This window comes from Lethenteron reissneri, chromosome 67, assembly GCF_015708825.2.
Source record: "Lethenteron reissneri isolate LAM-NWPU_2019-01 chromosome 67, ASM1570882v1, whole genome shotgun sequence".
NCBI lineage: Eukaryota > Metazoa > Chordata > Hyperoartia > Petromyzontiformes > Petromyzontidae > Lethenteron > Lethenteron reissneri.
The window spans coordinates 619,977-639,092 of NC_083845.1; the positions used below are offsets into that span (position 1 = coordinate 619,977).

General features: G+C 53.7%; 1 protein-coding gene across 1 annotated transcript in view; it reads right to left on the reverse strand.

Annotated features, from left to right (window-relative positions):
- LOC133360086 (nucleoporin NUP188-like) overlaps nucleotides 1-19,116 on the reverse strand; it is a 44,272-nt gene that overhangs the window by 22,275 nt on the left and 2,881 nt on the right. The window contains exons 2-19 of the mRNA XM_061578675.1: nucleotides 18,836-18,949; nucleotides 18,038-18,245; nucleotides 16,964-17,079; nucleotides 15,853-16,053; nucleotides 14,654-14,743; nucleotides 14,264-14,329; nucleotides 13,771-13,890; nucleotides 13,222-13,348; nucleotides 12,637-12,810; nucleotides 11,291-11,417; nucleotides 8,996-9,083; nucleotides 8,176-8,252; nucleotides 6,560-6,674; nucleotides 5,776-5,900; nucleotides 5,017-5,151; nucleotides 3,618-3,743; nucleotides 2,699-2,829; nucleotides 1,012-1,115 (exon numbers count right to left, since the gene is read on the reverse strand). Coding sequence (XP_061434659.1) covers nucleotides 1,012-1,115; nucleotides 2,699-2,829; nucleotides 3,618-3,743; nucleotides 5,017-5,151; nucleotides 5,776-5,900; nucleotides 6,560-6,674; nucleotides 8,176-8,252; nucleotides 8,996-9,083; nucleotides 11,291-11,417; nucleotides 12,637-12,810; nucleotides 13,222-13,348; nucleotides 13,771-13,890; nucleotides 14,264-14,329; nucleotides 14,654-14,743; nucleotides 15,853-16,053; nucleotides 16,964-17,079; nucleotides 18,038-18,245; nucleotides 18,836-18,949 — 2,244 coding nt within the window. The remainder of the gene's footprint in view (nucleotides 1-1,011; nucleotides 1,116-2,698; nucleotides 2,830-3,617; nucleotides 3,744-5,016; nucleotides 5,152-5,775; nucleotides 5,901-6,559; nucleotides 6,675-8,175; nucleotides 8,253-8,995; nucleotides 9,084-11,290; nucleotides 11,418-12,636; nucleotides 12,811-13,221; nucleotides 13,349-13,770; nucleotides 13,891-14,263; nucleotides 14,330-14,653; nucleotides 14,744-15,852; nucleotides 16,054-16,963; nucleotides 17,080-18,037; nucleotides 18,246-18,835; nucleotides 18,950-19,116) is intronic.

Sequence of the window (19,116 nt, forward strand, 5' to 3'; positions counted from 1 at the left end):
GTTTGTGCCCGGGGACGTAATGAAACGCAAGTTTAACTATAAAATAAATTTTAAAAAAATAAAAAAAATGAAACGCATCCATCATTTTACAAAAGAGGATGTTACTACAGCGGTAAGGTGTCCGGGAAAGTGTAAAGTGTGATACCAATGCCAGCGTCATTGGAATACTTTAACCATCAACTTTTGACAGTTTGGATTGTATCAACTCCATTCAGATGGGGCGCACAATGAACTTAATAATTAATCGTTCACCTCATCCACTTTTCTTACCGATTTGTTTATCTCCCCGATACTTTGCACTCGAATCGTGTTTGTTGAATTGTTCGTTGTTGTAACTCTCTGACCCCCATGCCCCTATTGGAAATCTTTGATCAAGAGCTTTATAGCTCATCAGATTCTTCCTGCAGTCAAAAATAAAGGTACAGGTAGTCCTCTAATTACGATGGAGATGCGTTACGATGACCCCATCGTAAGTCGAAAATATCGTAAGTCGAAGATGGCCTAGCCTACCCAGGAGTCTTAAAGAATGGTGATAATTTAGCAAAACAGAGCAATTTACAGTAGCGTACTGTATAAACTATATACTGTATGTATTTATTAATTACAATACTGCATTGCACAGTAAAATGTAAAGTAAAAAAAACAAGGTAAATTCTTAACCTACCTATATGAACTGCAATTTAATAGAAAGTTTTTTCAGGAAACAATCCTATCTGCTGTAAAAACTTTTAACATGCATTGAACGTATCGTATCGTGGTAACCCTAAAATGAAATCGCTAAAGCTACGTATCATACATGCATTGAACGTATCGTAACGTATCATATTGTACTCTAGTCACCAAGATTCTGTCCTTCGTCTGCACACTTGAACGATGTTAGGGTTGCTGATGGCAATTTTGTCGTATCGCTATCGCCATCGTAAGATCGAAATATCGTAAGTCGGACCATCGTAACTCGGGGACTACCTGTACTGAAGGGGGGTGGGGGGTGGGGCCACTGCTGGCGCTCACCATGGCGAGGCGCTTGAGCAGCTGCACGGCGAGCCTGGGCAGCGCGGCGTCGTGCCGGTGGTAAATGTAACGCGCCAGGATCGCCATCACGTTGCCGTGGACGCCTGCGGTGGGTGGATGGCGCGCAAACCCACGCACGAGTCATGGGGGGACGCGGGGAGGGGGGCGGGAGGGAGACGGGGTGGACGCGGGGGGGGGGGTGACGGGCGCGGGGGACGCTGGTAGATGTCGTAGGAGACGAGACAGCAGGACTGTGATGAGAGGGAGTTATAATCCCTCTCGACGGAGACGCGGAAAACTTAGCGACGCTGCTCGAGACCGCAAGTGCGCCGACGGACGCCGAGGGCGGTGACTGGCTGCATACCGTACAAACAGAAGAGACTCGCCGAGCTCACCGAACTCGCCAAGCGGATGACAGTGGGGGGGGGGGGGAAAATTAACCCGTAAAAACAAAGTTTTTCACTATAAATCCTTTATATGCATGGCGGCTAGAGTCCTCTCGTCCTCTGGCTTGAGATGGCTGCCACCTATGGGTCAGATGATTGCCTGCCACCATTAAGCAATTGGTAATAAAATATAATTTATTTTTTCCTAAAAAGTGTGTGCAAAATGTCAGCTCAATTGGATCACGGGAAGTGGGTTAAAAAACGACCGAAAGATTTGCACGGTCGTAAGCGCGCAAGCAAGCAAGCAAGCGAACTTAATATAAAGGATTTAAAAAATGTGACGCGTGTCCCGCTCGCACCGAACAACCGACTCAATGTTTCACCGCTTCAGTCGGCCACACTATGAGAATGGGATCGCTGACAGAAGGTCGCGAGTTCGATCCTGGCCCTGACGCCTGCTGCTGTATATTTGGAGTTTGCGTGTCTCTCTCTGTCATCATCATCATCATCACGGTGGCTAGATGTTAACTCCCTCGCCTGGTATACAGGAGATCATGGGTTCGATCCCGACCCTGACCCTCACGCCTGCATATATTTGGAGTTTGCGTGTCTCTCTCTCCCCATGGTCACGTGGATTTTTCTCCGGGTCCTCCGGTGTTTTTCCCCTCCACATTTAGAATCAACGTCGCTCGTTTCGAGTACTTCGCTGCTGGTAGAAAGTTTCACGTGACGACGACGATGATGATGATAAGCCATCGTCATTGAGCTATCATTTGCGATAGCCAGGGTTGTTTCTGAAAAAAAGCTACATAGCAGCTCAGTGGGAGCCATACCTGGTAAAAAACATTTATAAATATACTAGCTTTACCACCCGGCTTCGCCCGAGACTTGGATTCTTGTCTTGGATTAATACACGGCCTACACGGAGGGTGGGGCGGGGGATGCGTGACGTCAGCAGGCACACTGCGTGACGCTGCCGCATGCGGGTGACATCACAGATGTGACGTCACCGCTCACTTGTCGTGCAAAATACATCCATTATTGCACTCCCTCCCCCCCCAAAATACAAAAGTCTATTTTATAAGTTTTGCATTGTGTACAGTCTGGAAGCTACCCACATGCCAAATTTCAAGTTTGTTGCATGTTGAGAAGTACGCTAAACATTTAGAACAGACGCACATTCACACATTTCCCGTTTATATATATAGATATATACGAGGACTACGACTGAGATAAACGACGCAGCCCAAACGATCGCCGGCTGGGTGGCCGCGTGACGTTGCGACGACGCGACCGCTCACCCTGCTGAGTGAGCGCGTGCTCCAGCGGCGTGAGCTCGTCCGACGCCGGCTTGAGCCTCAGCGTGTTGTTGATGACGGAGAATGCCAGCTTCATGGTCTGGATAAGCGTGAGCGCCGGTCCCTCCAGAACTCTGCGACGGACACCACGGTTCGAAAATTCGAGTCTCATCCCCCCCCACCACCCCCCATCACATCCTCTTGCTCTTTTGGGCAACAGGTACGACTCCTGGGCGTGGTGGTCTTCCTCAACAAAGCTAGAGAGGGGACTGCGAGCGGTTATGGGGAAGTGGAGTTGTGTTGGGAGGAGAGGAAGGGAGGGCGATGATGGGGAGGGAGGGAGGGGAGGGAGGGAGGGCGTTGATGGGGGAGTGGGATGGAGCGAGAGTGACTCTGTCATGTGGTCAGGCTGTCTGGGAAGAGAGGGATATTGGAAAAGCTTTTAAAACGAATTAATTACTCTCTTCCCCCCGAGAGAAGACCCCACGCAATCCTCGGTCCCCATAGGACCCATTAAAAGTCCGTGAGCCATGGGACTGCTAGTGAGAGGCAGTGGGATGTCCGACTGTCCCCGGTAGAATGTAGGTGAATGGACTGCATCTCACAAATTACTGGGGATGTTTAAAGAATCTGCAATGTTGTAAGCGTGGGCGCACAATCCAGGGGTGGCCAGTTTTTAAACCCAACAAAGCAACGGTTCAAGTTTCTCGAATCCCTCTCCGCCCACGTCCACCCAGCAGCACAAATGCGGCACACCGCACGCGGTCAGTTGGTGGGCAGGTCGCGGTGTGGCGGTAGCAGAGAGTTTGGATGCTCTCCGCCTCTCCCAAGATGTAACCGGACGGCGTTTGTGACCTTTGACACGTCATCAAGGTGTGCGCGCTGGCGTGGCGCCGGCCGTGGCCGAGTGCAGTTTGCGTACCGGCCGGGCTGGGCGGCCAGGACGGTGTCGATGGCGCCCACGCCGATGGACAGCATGTGGATGAGGGCCAGGCCGGACTCGCCGTGCAGGAGGCTGTGCAGACACACGGCCTGCAGGCTGGGACCCCTGCGCACAACGTCAACATCAACATCATCCTCTTAGGTTGTTTTCGGTAAAGTCACGTAAGTCAAAAATAAAATAAATAAAATAATAGAAATAAGAGTATGAATAAGAGTATGAAACCTTGCAGTCACGAAAGCTTCAAATCTAGAATCAGCATCATCGTCAAAGATAAAGATCCCCCCTCTGTGTAGTCTTCATGGCCTGCTGGGGAAAGTGCTGCTAGCGAGTATCGGTGCCTATGAAGGCCGACACTGTGGCATATGATGCTGCACCACGCCCGGCGACCTTCTTCTACCGAGAGGCGTTGTTCACACAGGACACTGGGTACTTATTTGAGGTCGAGTACACCTAGGGGAGATCCAGGACCGGTTCAGATAATCGTCACCAGTGTGGGCCGTGTGCGGAAACGAATTCGATTCGCCAGGTTCGTGGCGGAGAGCGCTAACCGCCACGCCACCGCTCCCCACACTATCATCATCACGACCAACAGCACCACCCTTACTTTCACAAAATTACGAACATCACCAAAAATCTCCCCCACTGCAACTACCGCCACCATCCTCATCACGAATACTTTCACCAATACCAATACCACCACCATTACCAACACCACTATCATTACCAACAGATTAACCACCATGCCCAATGTAATGACCATCTTACCATTAATCTAGGATTGAAGCTTTCGTGACTGCAGGATTTACGATACTCATTGGTTCTTTCGGTAAAGTCACGTGTGTAGAAATGTCTTTCCATTGTGTGCCACCACCAGCACCAACGACAAATACCCCCCCCCCCCCCCCGTGTATCCCATGTAGACTGTTGGGGCAAGTGCTGTTAGTGAGCAGCACCTCCGAAGGCCGGTACACAGCACACAAGTGGCGATGCTCACAGATCACACCGGGTACTCATTTGAGGTTGAGTCAACCTAGGGGAGGCCCAGTAATGGTTCAGATAATCACCGCTGGTGTTGGCCGTGAGCGGGAAATCGAACTCGGGTCGTCTGGTCCGTTGCGCAGCGCACTAACCGCTGCGCCACCGCTCCCCATCACCAATACCGTTACCACCGTGGCCACCATCACGACCGTCTTTACCGCTGCTTACCACCGCCGTGCCTCCCGCAAAGACGGATGTGACAAGTGCCGTTCGCGAGCAGCTGTTAAGGGACGGCGCATGACGCCGTTAGTGCGGCCAAGCTAAGTTGAAAAGTGTTAAGACAGAAGAGACGACAGCAGGCCACGGGGTGGCCCTGCTAGTTCCGGCTGTGTGGCCGTACCTGCCACTGTCGACGCTGATGTTGAGCACAAAGTGGATCTGCTCCAGCATCAACTTTCCTACAGACACAGCACAGACGATTCCGTGTAACAAATCAAATAAACGTGAACTCATTATGACGACGAAGACAACAACAACCACCGCCGCCGTTCACCACCAATCGGCGGTGACGTCACCCGCGGCGTCTGTGCCACATTCGCTGCAATTTTGAGGCCACGCGAAGTGTCGAAGGCCCGCTTGGCAGGAAGTCACGGGATAGACCCAGGTGCCATGGGTTGACCGTACGTATGTCTACATACGTATGTTGAACTTCTTTCGCACAATACGTAGCCAACCGTTGTAGTCGGAGGTGTAGGGGGGGGTGTGCGTTTCCTAATACCGGAAGAGCATTAAGCGCTTGCCACAAATGATGAGTGCGACCTTCTAACGTGCCAGAGATCAATTTTATTTTACCAGACAAGGCCCACTGAGCGATATAGCTCTTTTTCAGAAGCGACCTGACCGGACATGAGAGCTGAACGAAGCAGCTTATCATCGCGTGGACATTTCTAGGAGCAGCTACATATAAACGCACGTCGATTCTAAATGTGGAGGGAAAAAAAAACGGAGGGCGCGGAGAAAAAATTCCACGCGAAAAAAAAATATACGTCGGGATCGGGACCGAACATACGACCTCCTGTATCCCACGCGAGGTAGTTAACATCTCGGCACCGTGCCAGAGCCGCGATGGGCGCGAGTGCGGTGCGCGGGGGAAACCGACCGATGCACTCGCGGTGCCCGTCGGCGCCGCCCAGCGCCCACGTGCGGTACCAGCGCCAGGATCTCCTTGAGCGTGAAGACGAGGCAGGGCAGCAGGCTCGGGTACTGGCTGCTCCCCACCAGGCCCTGCGCACGTCACAGCCGGGGGGACACACAGGGAGGGGAGCGGGGGGGGGGAGGAGGTCACACGTTGGGGGGGGGGCGAGGGCACAAGAGGGGCGCGGTGATAGGGGAGCGGTGGGAGGGGAGCGGTGGGAGGGGAGCGGTGGGAGGGGAGCGGTGGGAGGGGCGCGGTGGGAGGGGAGCGGTGGGAGGGGAGCTGTGGGAGGGGAGCGGTGGGAGGGGAGCGGTGGGAGGGGAGCGATGGGAGGGGAGCGGTGGGAAGGGAGCGGTGGGAGGGGAGCGGTGGGAGGGGAGCGGTGGGAGGGGCGCGGTGGGAGGGGAGCGGTGGGAGGGGAGAGATGGGAGGGGAGCGGTGGGAGGGGAGCGGTGGGAGGGGCGCGGTGGGAGGGGAGCGGTGGGAGGGGAGCGGTGGGAGGGGAGCGATGGGAGGGGAGCGGTGGGCGAGGAGCGGTGGGAGGGGAGCGGTGGGAGGGGAGCGGTGGGAGGGGAGCGGTGGGAGGGGAGCGGTGGGAGGGGAGCGGTGGGCGAGGAGCGGTGAGAGGGGAGCGGTGGGAGGGGAGCGGTGGGAGGGGAGCGGTGGGAGGGGAGCGGTGAGGGGGGAGCAGGGCGAGTCAGGGGAGCAGGCTGTCAGTAGCGAGCGGGAGGGATGGTGGTGGCGTGACCTTCAGGAGGGCGGTGACGAGACGGAGGTACGACGCCGTCACGCGGAAATCGCCCCGGTGCCTCTCGAAGCCGACGAGCAGATTCCCGTAGTTTCCCGCGTGCATGCCCTCCCCGCTGAGTCGCACAGACGAAGGCAACGCAGATCCCCCCAAAAATACGTCAGGGTCGGGATCGAACATACGAACTCCTGTATACCGGGCGAGGTAGTTAACATCTCTCCACCGTGCCAGAGCCGCGATGGGCGCGAGTGCTGTGCGCCCAGCGCCCACGTGCGGTAGACTGTTGCAGCAAGTGCCCTTACCCAGGTGTGACCTATTACACCTGAGTAGCACGCTTGACCGCCTTTGTCTCCCCAGCGCTGATGTTTACCGCCCAGCATCAGGCGCTCGGACGTACGTTGTCGCCGTGAATTTAACCCGGGGGGACTGGGATTGTACCGCGGTGTGCTAACCACTGCGCTACCTCTCCCCAACAATAACAACAACAGCCGCCATTCGCCACGTAAGCAGCGGTGACGTCACCACCGCGCCCAGATGCACTCCGAGGTGCTATGGGAGGAGTGTAGAGGGCTCGCTGACAAGTCACGGGACTGACCCAGGTGTTATGGGTAAACTGACCGAGATCACCGACTGCTCCCTCCAAAGACAAAAATCCCCGGGATAGCCTTAACAGATTGTTGGGGCAAGTGCTGTTAGCGAGTAGCACCTATAAAGGCTGGCACGGCACACGAGGGGGTGGGTGGCCAGCACCAAGCCCGGCCGCTTTTGTCTCCCCAAGTGGCGATGTTTATGCACCACATCAGGTACTCATTTGAGGCTGAGTCGACCTCGGAAAGGCCCAAGACCGGTTTAAATAATCGTCAAAGGATTTTGGCCCCGAGTGGGTATCGAACTCAGGTGGCCGGGTTCGTAGCACAGCACGCGAACCGCTAACCACATACACGAGTACACATGTGCACACTCTGAGCTTGCCAGGCAGCCATCCGTCCGTCATTCACACATCCACCGCTCTCTGCGGGACCCTGCCGACACCACTGCACTACGGTGGCCTGTTTTACAGCCGAGAAGGTTAAAAGATTTTGATTTAAAGCTTTCGTGATTGCAGGGATTCATATTCTTGGTTCTTTCGGTAAAGTCACGTAGAAGGATGGACTCGTCCATCTGAACTGCCAAAATCGCTGTCCGTGGTGCTAACGTTAAGAAAAAAACGCCACTTTTTTCAAATTTTCTTGCCGTGTTTTTTCACACCTGCTTGTGTTGCATTCGAAACGTCGTGACAATTTCATTGTTTTAAATTTGCATTATTTTACTGTTTCCCTTCTAAGTGACTTTACCGTAAGAACCAAGAATAAGGTTAAAAAACATAGACGAATAGAGATTTAATTGAGAAAAAAAAAACCCACACGTGGCAATATCGTCCCTCCTATAAGACTAATGCCGGGAAGCAGACCGGTGGCTGCGTACACCTTGAGCCACGCAGCGACAGCTGCTGCTAGGGGTCCCCTTGACTAGACCCAAGCGGGACACTGTAATTGGGTTGCGCCGAGACGTGATGAAACGTGCTTTGTGTGTTGCCGAAGAGGAACGGAGTGCGAGAGGCACGACGGAGAGGGTACCTGGCTGCCCGTGCGGCGTTGCTCACGGGGGACACGGTGAAGGGAAGGAGCCCCGTGTGCTGCACGTCGCTCCACACCTGCGCCGAGGCCACCGCACCACGGGACACAGGTTGACGACGTTACGGCAAGTGTCCCACGTTTTACGACCTCCGTTCGGAACCAGATGGGTCATTCATAATGGTTTTTGGGTTAGATCACGTTATTTATGTGTCGTAACCCTCCACCACCCGACACGGCCAAACAGTAAAAAATGTGTCACGTTTGGCCTTTATTATGAAGAATATTGGTCGCGAAAGCCTACGTGTGTTAAACAGAGGGCTCATGTTTCACAATAGTTTTACGATCCCCGTAAGGTCGAGAGGGGCCCACGTTTCATGACCTCCGTTACGGTAAGAGGGCCCACATTTCACAATCTCCGTTAGGGCCAGAAGGCCCACGTTTCACAGTCTCAATTAGAGCAATAGGGCCCACGTTACACATTCTCCGTGAGGACAAGAGAGCCCATACTCTTTGGTTCTTTCGGTAAAGTCACGTAGGTATTTTATTTTATACCTACGTGACTTTACCGAAAGAACCAAAGAGTATGGATTTCCTGCAGTCACGAAAGCTTCAAATCAAGAGGGCCCATGTTTCACTTTGTCCGTGAGGGCCAGAAGGCCCATGTTTCACGAACTCCGTTAGCGCCAAAAGGCCCACGTTTCACCAACTCCATTACAGGAAGAGGGCCCACGTTTAACGAACTCCATTAAGGCCAGAGGGCCCACGTTTCACGAACTCCGTGAGGGCCAGAGGGCCCACGTTTCATGAGCGGCGCACACACCTTGGCGGCACCATAAGGCACGAGCGCCGCCAGGCAGTTCACGCACGCCGCGATGACGTCGAGCGGCGGGCTGGGTACACACGTGAGCCTGCGCGCATGGAGGAGACATGGGGACACGGGGGTACACGAACACGCACTCAAAAATAACAATTTTCTCGATACGATACGTAAAATTTTCACAATGTGATGACGATTATCGCGATGTCGATTGTACCGAGTGTGTTTGTCGTCCTGTGTTTGGTGCTTTGCTGCACACGTTCAGTACGAAGGCAGATGAAGAGCCTTTAACTACAGCTCACCCAGGATAAGTCAGTCGTCTGCTCACCATGCCGTTAAAATCTATACACAGCTCTTATCACGCGTATGCTGTCAGTCGCACAATACGTGATTACAGAATAACAATTTCATTTTATATAGCGTCATAATTACATCCCACAACGCTGCACATTAATAATATACGAGTGATATTCTTAGGTGTTTTCGGTAAAGTCACGTAGGTAAAACATCAAAATTTATAAAAATAATAAAATAAAATAAAGATCACGACGTTTCGGAGGCAACACAAGTCTCCGTCATCAGGTGGGACAGTCACAGCCAGATTAGCTGCATCAAGTGAGGCAATGATTCAAGATGTAATCCCTTAAAAGCGAGTTGAGGGGGGAGGAGAGGGGGGGGGGGGCTCATCAGAATGTGGTAGCCAATGAATGGAAAGTATCAGGAGAGAGGGGCCAAAAAAGGGTGGGCGACGGCGTGGAAGCTATTGTGCGCAAGCGACACACTGCTGCCCACGCCAACGCATTGGACAGAGAGGGGGGGGAGGGGGAGGTCTGATACACATGATAGAAAAGAAAAGAAAATGCGTACGTTTATACCAATGCTGGCTGAACAATGAAGAGATTACTGTTAAACACTGGGGATGTTAACACTCGGTCAAGTAAAGTAAACTAGTGCCTGTCAGATAAGATGGTCAAAAAAGTGTAATTAAGTCTTTTTTGCGTGGTTAATAACATCTTTCCATGTGTATCAGACCTCCCCCTCCCCCCCTCTCTGTCCAATGCGTTGGCGTGGGCAGCAGTGTGTCGCTTGCGCACAATAGCTTCCACGCCGTCGCCCACCCTTTTTTGGCCCCTCTCTCCCGATACTTTCCATTCATTGGCTACCACATTCTGATGAGCCCCCCCCCTCTCCTCCCCCCTCAACTCGCTTTTAAGGGATTACATCTTGAATCATTGCCTCACTTGATGCAGCTAATCTGGCTGTGACTGTCCCACCTGATGACGGAGACTTGTGTTGCCTCCGAAACGTCGTGATCTTTATTTTATTTTATTATTTTTATTAATTTTGATGTTTTACCTACGTAACTTTACCGAAAACAACTAAGAATATGATTCCTTGCAGTCACGAAAGCTTCAAGTCTAGAAATATATACGAGTGCCAAATCCTATTTCTTACAACGACTACGGAGCAAAATGAAAACCCTCTGATAATAAAAATGAATAAACAAATGGAGAAATGGCACGAAAATAAAAGGAGCACGAACGCACAACAATAAAATAAAAGGTTATAACAGAGAGACGAGTCAATTAGGTCTCCACAACCTAGACCAGAGTCCCGGCTTCGCAGGTGGGGAAGTGGTCAAAAAATCTATGACTAAGTTTCGATTTAAAGCTTTCGTGACTGCAGGGATTCATCTTCTTGGTTCTTTCGGGAAAGTCACGTAGAAGGGAAATAATAAAATAAATGTTTTTTGATTATTTTCCTTCTACGTTACTTTACCGAAAGAACCAAGAAGAAATGATGACTAATTTAGACAAATTGGTGAAATGTCTGAAATGTGAATCTTGACTTAAAGCTTTCGTTCGGTAGTCACATAAATAGGTTAAAAAATAATAAAATAAACAAAAAACTACGACGTTACGACCGCAACACAAGCCATCGTCATGATGACGATAATGACAATTGCTTGCGTTGCAATCGAAACGTCGTAGTTTCTTAGTTGATTTTTATTTTTTTTGCCTATCTATGTGACTTTAGTACCAAAGAATACGTCTAAAATGTGATTTGCTATTTATCAGCATTATTGAAAACTCATTTCTTCAGAATAGCTTTTTGTGTTCAGTTTGTTGTCCTTCCCGGCACCTCGGACAAACACGGCTGGCTACGTACATCACAAAAATATTTCAACCTAAAAACATAGCCTGGCACAAAGCGCTGCTGTGGTGACGTCCACCGCCACTTAAGCGGTGAATGGTGGCTGCAGTTATCGTCGTCGTCGTCCGCAGGAGGCGTCCTCACCTCTGCAGCACCATGTAGAGGCGGGAGGTGACGGGAAGCAGCGGCGCGGCGAGCGAGCCGTCGGCGTCCAGCAGCTGCCGCACCAGCTGCACGATGGGACGCACGCGCTCGCAGTGCCGCGCCACGTCTGCACAAGTCGCGAGCCCACCAAAGACAAAGATCCCCCGTGTAACAGAGGTCGCAAACGGGTTTTGATTCCTTACCCGTACCCGTACCCGGCCGCACAAGGGTCGCAAATGGGTACCCGTACCCGGCCGGGTACGGGTACCCGTTCCCTACCCGTACCCGTACCCTACCGGAAATGAGTGACAAACGGTTACTCACCAGTGACTCACGGCCTACCCGTACCCGGCTGCACCAGGGTCGCAAACGGCTACCCGTACCCGGCCGGGTACGGGTTGCAAACGGCTACCCATACCTGACCGGGTACGGGTAGCCGGGTATCGAGTAGGGTATCGGGTACCCGGTTGCGACCTCTGCCGTGTAAGCCTTAACAGACCGTCAGGGCGAGAGCTGTTAGCGAGCAGCGCCCGTCAAGGCCGACGACGGCTCGCCCGGTTCGCTTTGGTCTCCCCAGTGGCGATGTTTATACACCGCATCAGGTACTCACTTGAGGCTGAGTCGACCTAGAGGAGGCCCAGGACGGGTTCGGATAATCGTCACTAACCGCTACGCAACCAGCTCCCCACCACCACCACCACCACATCTGTCATCGGTATAACACCCCCATTCTCCCAATTATAATTTGCATATATTTCGGAATTATTATACAGTAGATGATGTTGGGGGTCTGTTGGCTTATGATCTGGAGTGTGGCCTGAAAGCCGGCACAAGCAAATGTCAATTACAATCCAATCTATGGCTCTCAGTCTGTACACACTCAGTAAATATTAGGGCTGAACGATTTGACAGATATTGCGATTTGATTTGCGATTAAATTGTTTTAAAGTCAAGCTTCAGTTCAATATTCACTGTGTAATAGATTTAAAACATGTGATGGAGCATTACCACATGATACCATCGAAATATGAACTGCTTCCAACATGTATTTATTAAAATGTTTTAATTGAAATAGAACAATCAAACATTGGGGGTTTAGCAGGAATGTATTCACGCAAATGTCCAGTAACATTCTCATGCGCGTTCAACTTCTTTCGCACTGTACGTATCCAACCGTGCTAATCGGAGGTGCGGGGGGGGGGAAGGACAACAAACTAAACACAAAAAGCTGACCTCCAATTCCGGCAAACTCGAGGTTTCATTGCATATAAATGGCATGGGATCGGCACCAGCTGTAGCCAAGCCCTTCCAATCCGCCACGCCGACAGAGGAGGATGATCACTCACCGGCGGTGGACACCACGTGCAGCAGCATCTCCACCTCGCAGGCGAACAGCGCCCACGCGCTGTAGCCAAACTCCCAGTGCACCAGGGCGGAGGGGCCGCCCGGCACGGTTGGGCCCAGGGGCAGCACGCGTCCCACCACGCCCTGCGGCAGCCGCATGGTGGTCCTCCCCGCGCCTACGCAACGGTACACCGCGTCGTCAGCGCTTCAACACGTTGGCCTTACGGAATATGTATTCATTGATACTGGAGGAATCCGATGAGCTATTAAGACAACTATGGCCTTACCGTGCCACCTCCACCATCATCAATAAATGGATGGTCTGATCGCAGCACCACCACCACCACCATTACCACCAAACATGGTCTAACCACACCACCACCAAACATGGTCTAACCACTCCACCACCACCACCTTCACCACAAAACATGGTCTAACAGCTCCACAACATGACCCAGCCAACGCAGCCATCCCTGCCGGAGGAGCTCACCGATGGGACTTTGTCCAGATCTTTCACCACTACACCACCACACCACCACGTCCAGGTGTCTCAGTAAGGGGGGGGGGGGGGGGTCCAGAGTGCTCACCGAACGGGTAGAGGTGCCTGGGTGCCGTCGTTCTCCACATGGTTCCGTCTTCGGACGCCTCGATGTCGCGTGGCCTCTGCGGCACGGCCTCGGCGTAGCAAGTCATCTTGTCCAGGAAGTTGTAGACCTGCGTGCAGGGCAACGTCGCGCCGTGGTCGGCGAGATGTCAACTACCTCGCCTCGTATGCAGGTGGTCGCTTTCAGATGCTCTTCTGTGGCCGTCTGGAACGCACTCTTCCTTCCGATATTAGGAAGCCACTGGAGCTACGCATTTTTAAATCATCTAGATTGAACACTCATTTCTTTATAATTGCTTCTTGTGTCCTTGCCCACGCATCTACGCTCAGCAGGGTTGCCTACGTATGATGCAAAATGAAGTTGAACATAGATACATACAAAGCCATGAACAACAATTACCCGGATTCACCCCTCCAATGCCAAAGACATGAACAAACTATCGCTATCTGTCAGTAAAAGTAATCATGTTTTCAATGCGTGAATTCACACATACAACGCAGATCGTTACAGGCCTCGCTCACACCCACCCACCCGCTTGGCCGTGGCCTGGCTGACCACGGTGGCCGTGAGCAGCTGCAGCAGCGGCGCGCACGCGTACGGGAACTGCGCCGCAGCCGAGTCCAGCAGCATGGCCAGACCTCCCGCCAGGCCCTGAGAAGCAGCACGGCAAGGATGTAACCACGGCAGGACAGCGCCACGGTAGGACAATAACAACGGTAAGACAACACCGTGGCAGGGCAACACCATGGCAAGACAACACCACAGTGAAGACAGTAAGGCAAGACAACCCCAGGGCAACATAAGACCACGGCAAAGGCAATACAATCGTAATGCAATAGTACGGAAGGACAATTTAGCACGGCTATCATGTTGCTATACTGCGGTGTGGCAACCTATCGCACTGCATGCTGGTGTGGGTGTATATGGTGGTACAGGGTGGTGCGGTGTGGTTATGTAGGCTCGAGTGAGTGCGTAACGTGAGTATGGAGAGTGTGGCTGCCGTAGGGGGCAGTGGGGCACTCACAGCGTCCCAGAAGGCCTCGGCGAGAGCAGGCATGCTCAGCACCTCGCACGCCACGTCCATCAAGTCCTGCGAGCAACAAGGAACATCATTCTGGTAGGTGGCTGGGTGGCTCAGAGGTCAGAGACACTGAGCTGTGACTCAGGGGTCAGAGACACTGAGCTGTGGGTCAGAGACGCTGAGCTGTGGGTCAGGGGTCAGAGACACTGAGCTGTGGGTCAGAGGTCAGAGACACTGAGGTGTGGGTCAGAGACACTGAGCTGTGGCTCAGGGTTCAGAGACACTGAGCTAGAGGTCAGGGGTCAGAGACACTGAGCTAGAGGTCAGAGGTCAGAGACACTGGGCTGTGGACCCGTGCGTGTGTGCGCGCGTTTGCAGAGTGGCGCTCCTCACCTGGGGCTCTCCTAGCGTGCCCTCGTCGAAGAGGCCGAGCACGAAGGACAGCAGGCCGTAGACGACCGCGCGCGCTGTGCTGGACGTGCACTGCGCGCGGGACAGACAGAGACAGACAGCCGGCGGTGATTCTCGCCGCTCGCACCATCGCAGCCGTTAACCCTTTGCATCGTTCCGAGACGTTCGCGAGTCGCGGGGAGTCATCGTTCACCGCCGAATCTCACGAACGTGCGAGCGGCGGCTCGGCCGTTGGTTTTATTTAGAGAGGCGCGGTCGTTGGCGTCGTTGTTTTCAAAGACGTCGCTGATCGCAGTAGAGAACCGCAGCGGCACGACCGCCGCACTCTACGATTGCCGGCACCAACACTGCGCCACGGCCTTGTCGGGGAGCCTCGGTAGAGATGAAGTTGTTCCAATGAAAATTTTCTTTCCGAATCAGAATTAAAAACTGATGATGTACATCATCGGAATGGGAAAAGGTTAACAGCGCGTCGTCCCGAATTCCGTGTTAACTCGGGGGAGAAGAGTGCACCGGTATATCCATTTAAATAACTAAACCCCACGCCCTCCAAATTTATCTTCCTTGAAGAGTGAATGTATCCCTGTTTACACCTGATCTCACTTCTCTCATCTCTCACTACTTGCTCCATTGCATCCTCCACGCTCCAAGTCTCCACCGTCGCTCTCCGTGTGCCTCCCTCGCCACCCTGCGCCCAGTCTCGCTCTCTCGCTCCTTCTCCCATCTCGCTCCCCTCCACTGAACAAACTCCCCCTGCAGCACACAGAGCAACCATCTTCGCTAACTTGCTTCTGTTCCTCCGTTACATGAATTCCCATATCTTCTCCCCTTGCCCAACCTACTCCTGCTACTCCCTAACCCCCCCCCTTAGTTACAAGCACCCTTCCCCCAACCGCTACCACTACCCCCACTGCTAACTCCCTGCCCACGCCCGCCAGCTACGACAAGGCCTACCTCAACGGCTACCCCTATCACTATCCTCACCCCTATCACATCCATATCACTACCCCAACCCGTATCACTACCCCAACACCCCTCCGTAACCACTCCCACCTGTCCTCCTGTCACCATAACTACAACCCCACTCTGTATCTCAACCACTACGATCTCACGCGCTACAACGGCGCCGCTACGTAAATCGACACAAGACAGGAAGACGACAGAGAGTGCGCGGTGCTCACGCTGCTGCCGCTGAAGCCGGGCGCCCGCAGCAGGCGGCACACGAGGCGGAACGCCTGCAGCTGCACGGCGGAGCGGCCCAGGCGGCGGGTCGCTGACTTGGGGTCGTCCGGCAGCGCCTTGTAGCGCAGCATGGCCCACGCGAGCAGCACGGGGCCGTGAATCTCCAGGTCGCCGAGGCTCTGCAGCAGCTGGTCCAGCTCCTGGCAGCCACGGAGCCCACGGCAGCAATGGCGTCATCGGCGTCGTCATTATTAGCACTTCCACCGCGACCATTATTCACAGCAATGCGGCAAGTCCTCGTTTAACTCGGCACCACCACTTTCAAGTGCTGTTTGCGAGCACCTATGAAGGCCGGAATGGGGTAGGTGGCCATAACCATGCACGGCCGCCTTTGTCTCCCCAATAGCGATGCGTATACCATGCACCAGGTACGCATTTGAGGCCGAGTCGATCTAGGGAAGGCCCAGGACCGGTTTAAACAATCGTCACTGGTGTTAACCATGAGTGGGAATCGAACTCGTGTCTCTGGGTTCGTACTGGTGCACTACCGCATGCACAAAGACACTGTTGGAGCAAGTGCTGTTAGCGAGTAGCGCCTGCGGCCGAGAAGACCCGGAGCTTTGTGTGGAGCGACAGGCCAGGCAGCTTCCACAGAGCGTTAAGCAGCTGCTGAAAAGATAAATGCCGCTCTAACCGATTTGGAGCGAGACCTCTGCTGCCAAACCGGAAATAGTCATTCACACACTGCTCAGATATAGGAACTCCTCCACTCTCTTAAAGAGCAGGACCACACAATAGAACAAGACAAAGAGCCCCCGTGTAGCCTCAACAAACTGTAGGGGCAAGTTTCCGCTACCATCATTAATCAAATTACAGAAAGTCATCATTTTACGCTGCACCACCAACTATCAAGCGGTGTGAGCGAGTAGCGCCGATAAAGGCCGGCAACAGCACCACACCCGGCCGACTTTGTCTCCCAAACGGCGATGTTTACACACCGCACCATGGTACTCATTTAAGGCCGAGTCGACCTAGGGGAGGCCCAGGACCACCACTATCAATAACTTCACCACCATCGACATCGGCACCACCGCCGCCGCCGCGCCTCACCTTGAACACGGCCTCGTCCTTGACCAGTTGGTGCTGCTCCACGCAGTCGCCCTGCGCGCACTTGGCCAGGAACTCGATGTCCATGCCCTCGATGAGAAGAAAGCGCACAGAAGTACCTGTCAACACACGGGGGGGGGGGGACACAAGGCCATCAAGCACCGAGTGTGGGCACAAGTGTGCATGCGTGTGTGGAAAGCAGGAGTGTAGTCGCTAGCGCGCTGTGCTACGTGTGTATATATATATATATACACTAGCTTTACTACCCGGCTTCGCCCGGGACTTGGATTCACCACGCCCCGGCCGCCTTTGTCCCCCCAGTGCCGATGTTCACACACCACAGCATTACTCGTTTGAGGCTAAGTCGACCTAGTGGAGGCCCAGGAGCGGTTAAAATAATCGTCACTGGTGGTGGCCGTGAGCGGGAATCGAACTCGGATCGCCGGGTTCGTAGCGCGGCGCGCTAACACATACACTACAATGCGTTACGCTTCCACATGCGCGGGTCACATGACAGATTTGACGTCACAGCTTACTTGCCGTGCAAAAACTATATGCATTATTGAGCTCCCCCCCCCCCCCAAAAAAAAAAAGTGTATTTTTATAATTTTGCATGGTGTACAGTCTGGGAAAGTACCCACATGGCAAATTTCCAGTTTGTTGCATGTCGGGAAGTACGCTAAACATTTTCAACAGACACACATATTCACAACGTTGCCTTTTATATATATGGAGATGTAGAACTTCTTTTGCACCGTACCTAGCCAACCGTGCTCAACGGAGGGGCTTCCAACCCGTGCAACCGCGAGCGATACCCGCTCACGGCCAACATCGGTGACGAATATCTGAACCCGTTCTGAGCCTTCCCCCTTGGTCGACTTGGCCTCAAATAATAAACATTGCCACTGGGGAGACAAAGGCAGCCTGCCGGCCGTGGTGGTGCCAGCCACCCAAACCCCTCGTTCGCCGTGTGAGCCTTCGTAGGTGCTGCTCACGAACACACACAGACACGGGGTGGAGCGGCGTGCCACTGCGCACACACACAGACACGCACAGAGTTGACCACTGACCCGACGCGGCTGACGAGCATGGCGCTGCCCTCGTGCGGCGCCTCCAGCCCCTGTAGCTGGCGCAGGCCGAAACTCTGCGCATGGAAGAGGCGCGCGAGGCGGAGCAGCGCGTGCGGCTTCATCTCGAAGTAGACGTAGTAGAGGAAGAGCAGCTCCAGCAGCAGGCACTGCTCGCGCAGGCACTGCTGCGCCCAGCACGCCGCCTGCCGCTCCGCCTGCACGAGCGCCGACAACAGGGTGAGGCCACCCACCCTTCCCTTCGATGCCCACCGGAAGAGAATCTCGCAACCACTGCCGATCCACCAACCCTCGGTGCCTCCGGTTCCGGATTGCGGGCAGCCACGTGCAGCGTCGCCAACCGCCGCCCGGCACGGCTTCCGCCGTGGAAGTTCAATAACCCTGGCAGCTCCCGAGGGGCGCTGGGCGGGCTCGGCAAACGGTGCCGGGCTGGCTCAGTGGCGAGATGTTAACTCCCTCGCCTGGTATGCAGCGGATTGTGCGTTCGATCCCGACCCCGACGCCGATATACGTGGAGTTTGCATGCCAATACCCCGGGTCCTCCGGTTTTTAGCCCCGACGTTCAGAATCAACAACACGCGTTTATAGAGAGTATTTGGCCGCTATAATTTTTCACACGTCGATAAGCCACTTCGCTGAGCTACCATTTGTGATAGCCAAGGGTCGCTCCCTGAAAAAGAGCTACGTAGGCTCAGTGGGGCCTTTACTGGTAAAATAAATAACAAAATTACAGTTTAAAGTACGGTGGTGGAAATCGAGTCGCGGTCATACATCCCCCAAAACCCACCATGTTCCGTGGAATGGCAGAGCGACGAGGGGAGCCGAGTCGCTCCTCCAGCTGCTCCACGTGGCGCGAGGTGAGGCTCTGCTGCAGGCGCTCCAGGCAGTCGGCGTACACGGCCTGCGGCGCCCGTGACACCAAACAACATCAAACAACAACACCACAACATCAACACAACACACAACACAACACACACAGCGTCCAACCATATGTCGTCGTCATCCATCCGGTCTATCCGCTGCTGGGTGATCACACAAACAACGGGCAGCTCTCACGATTTCGCAGAT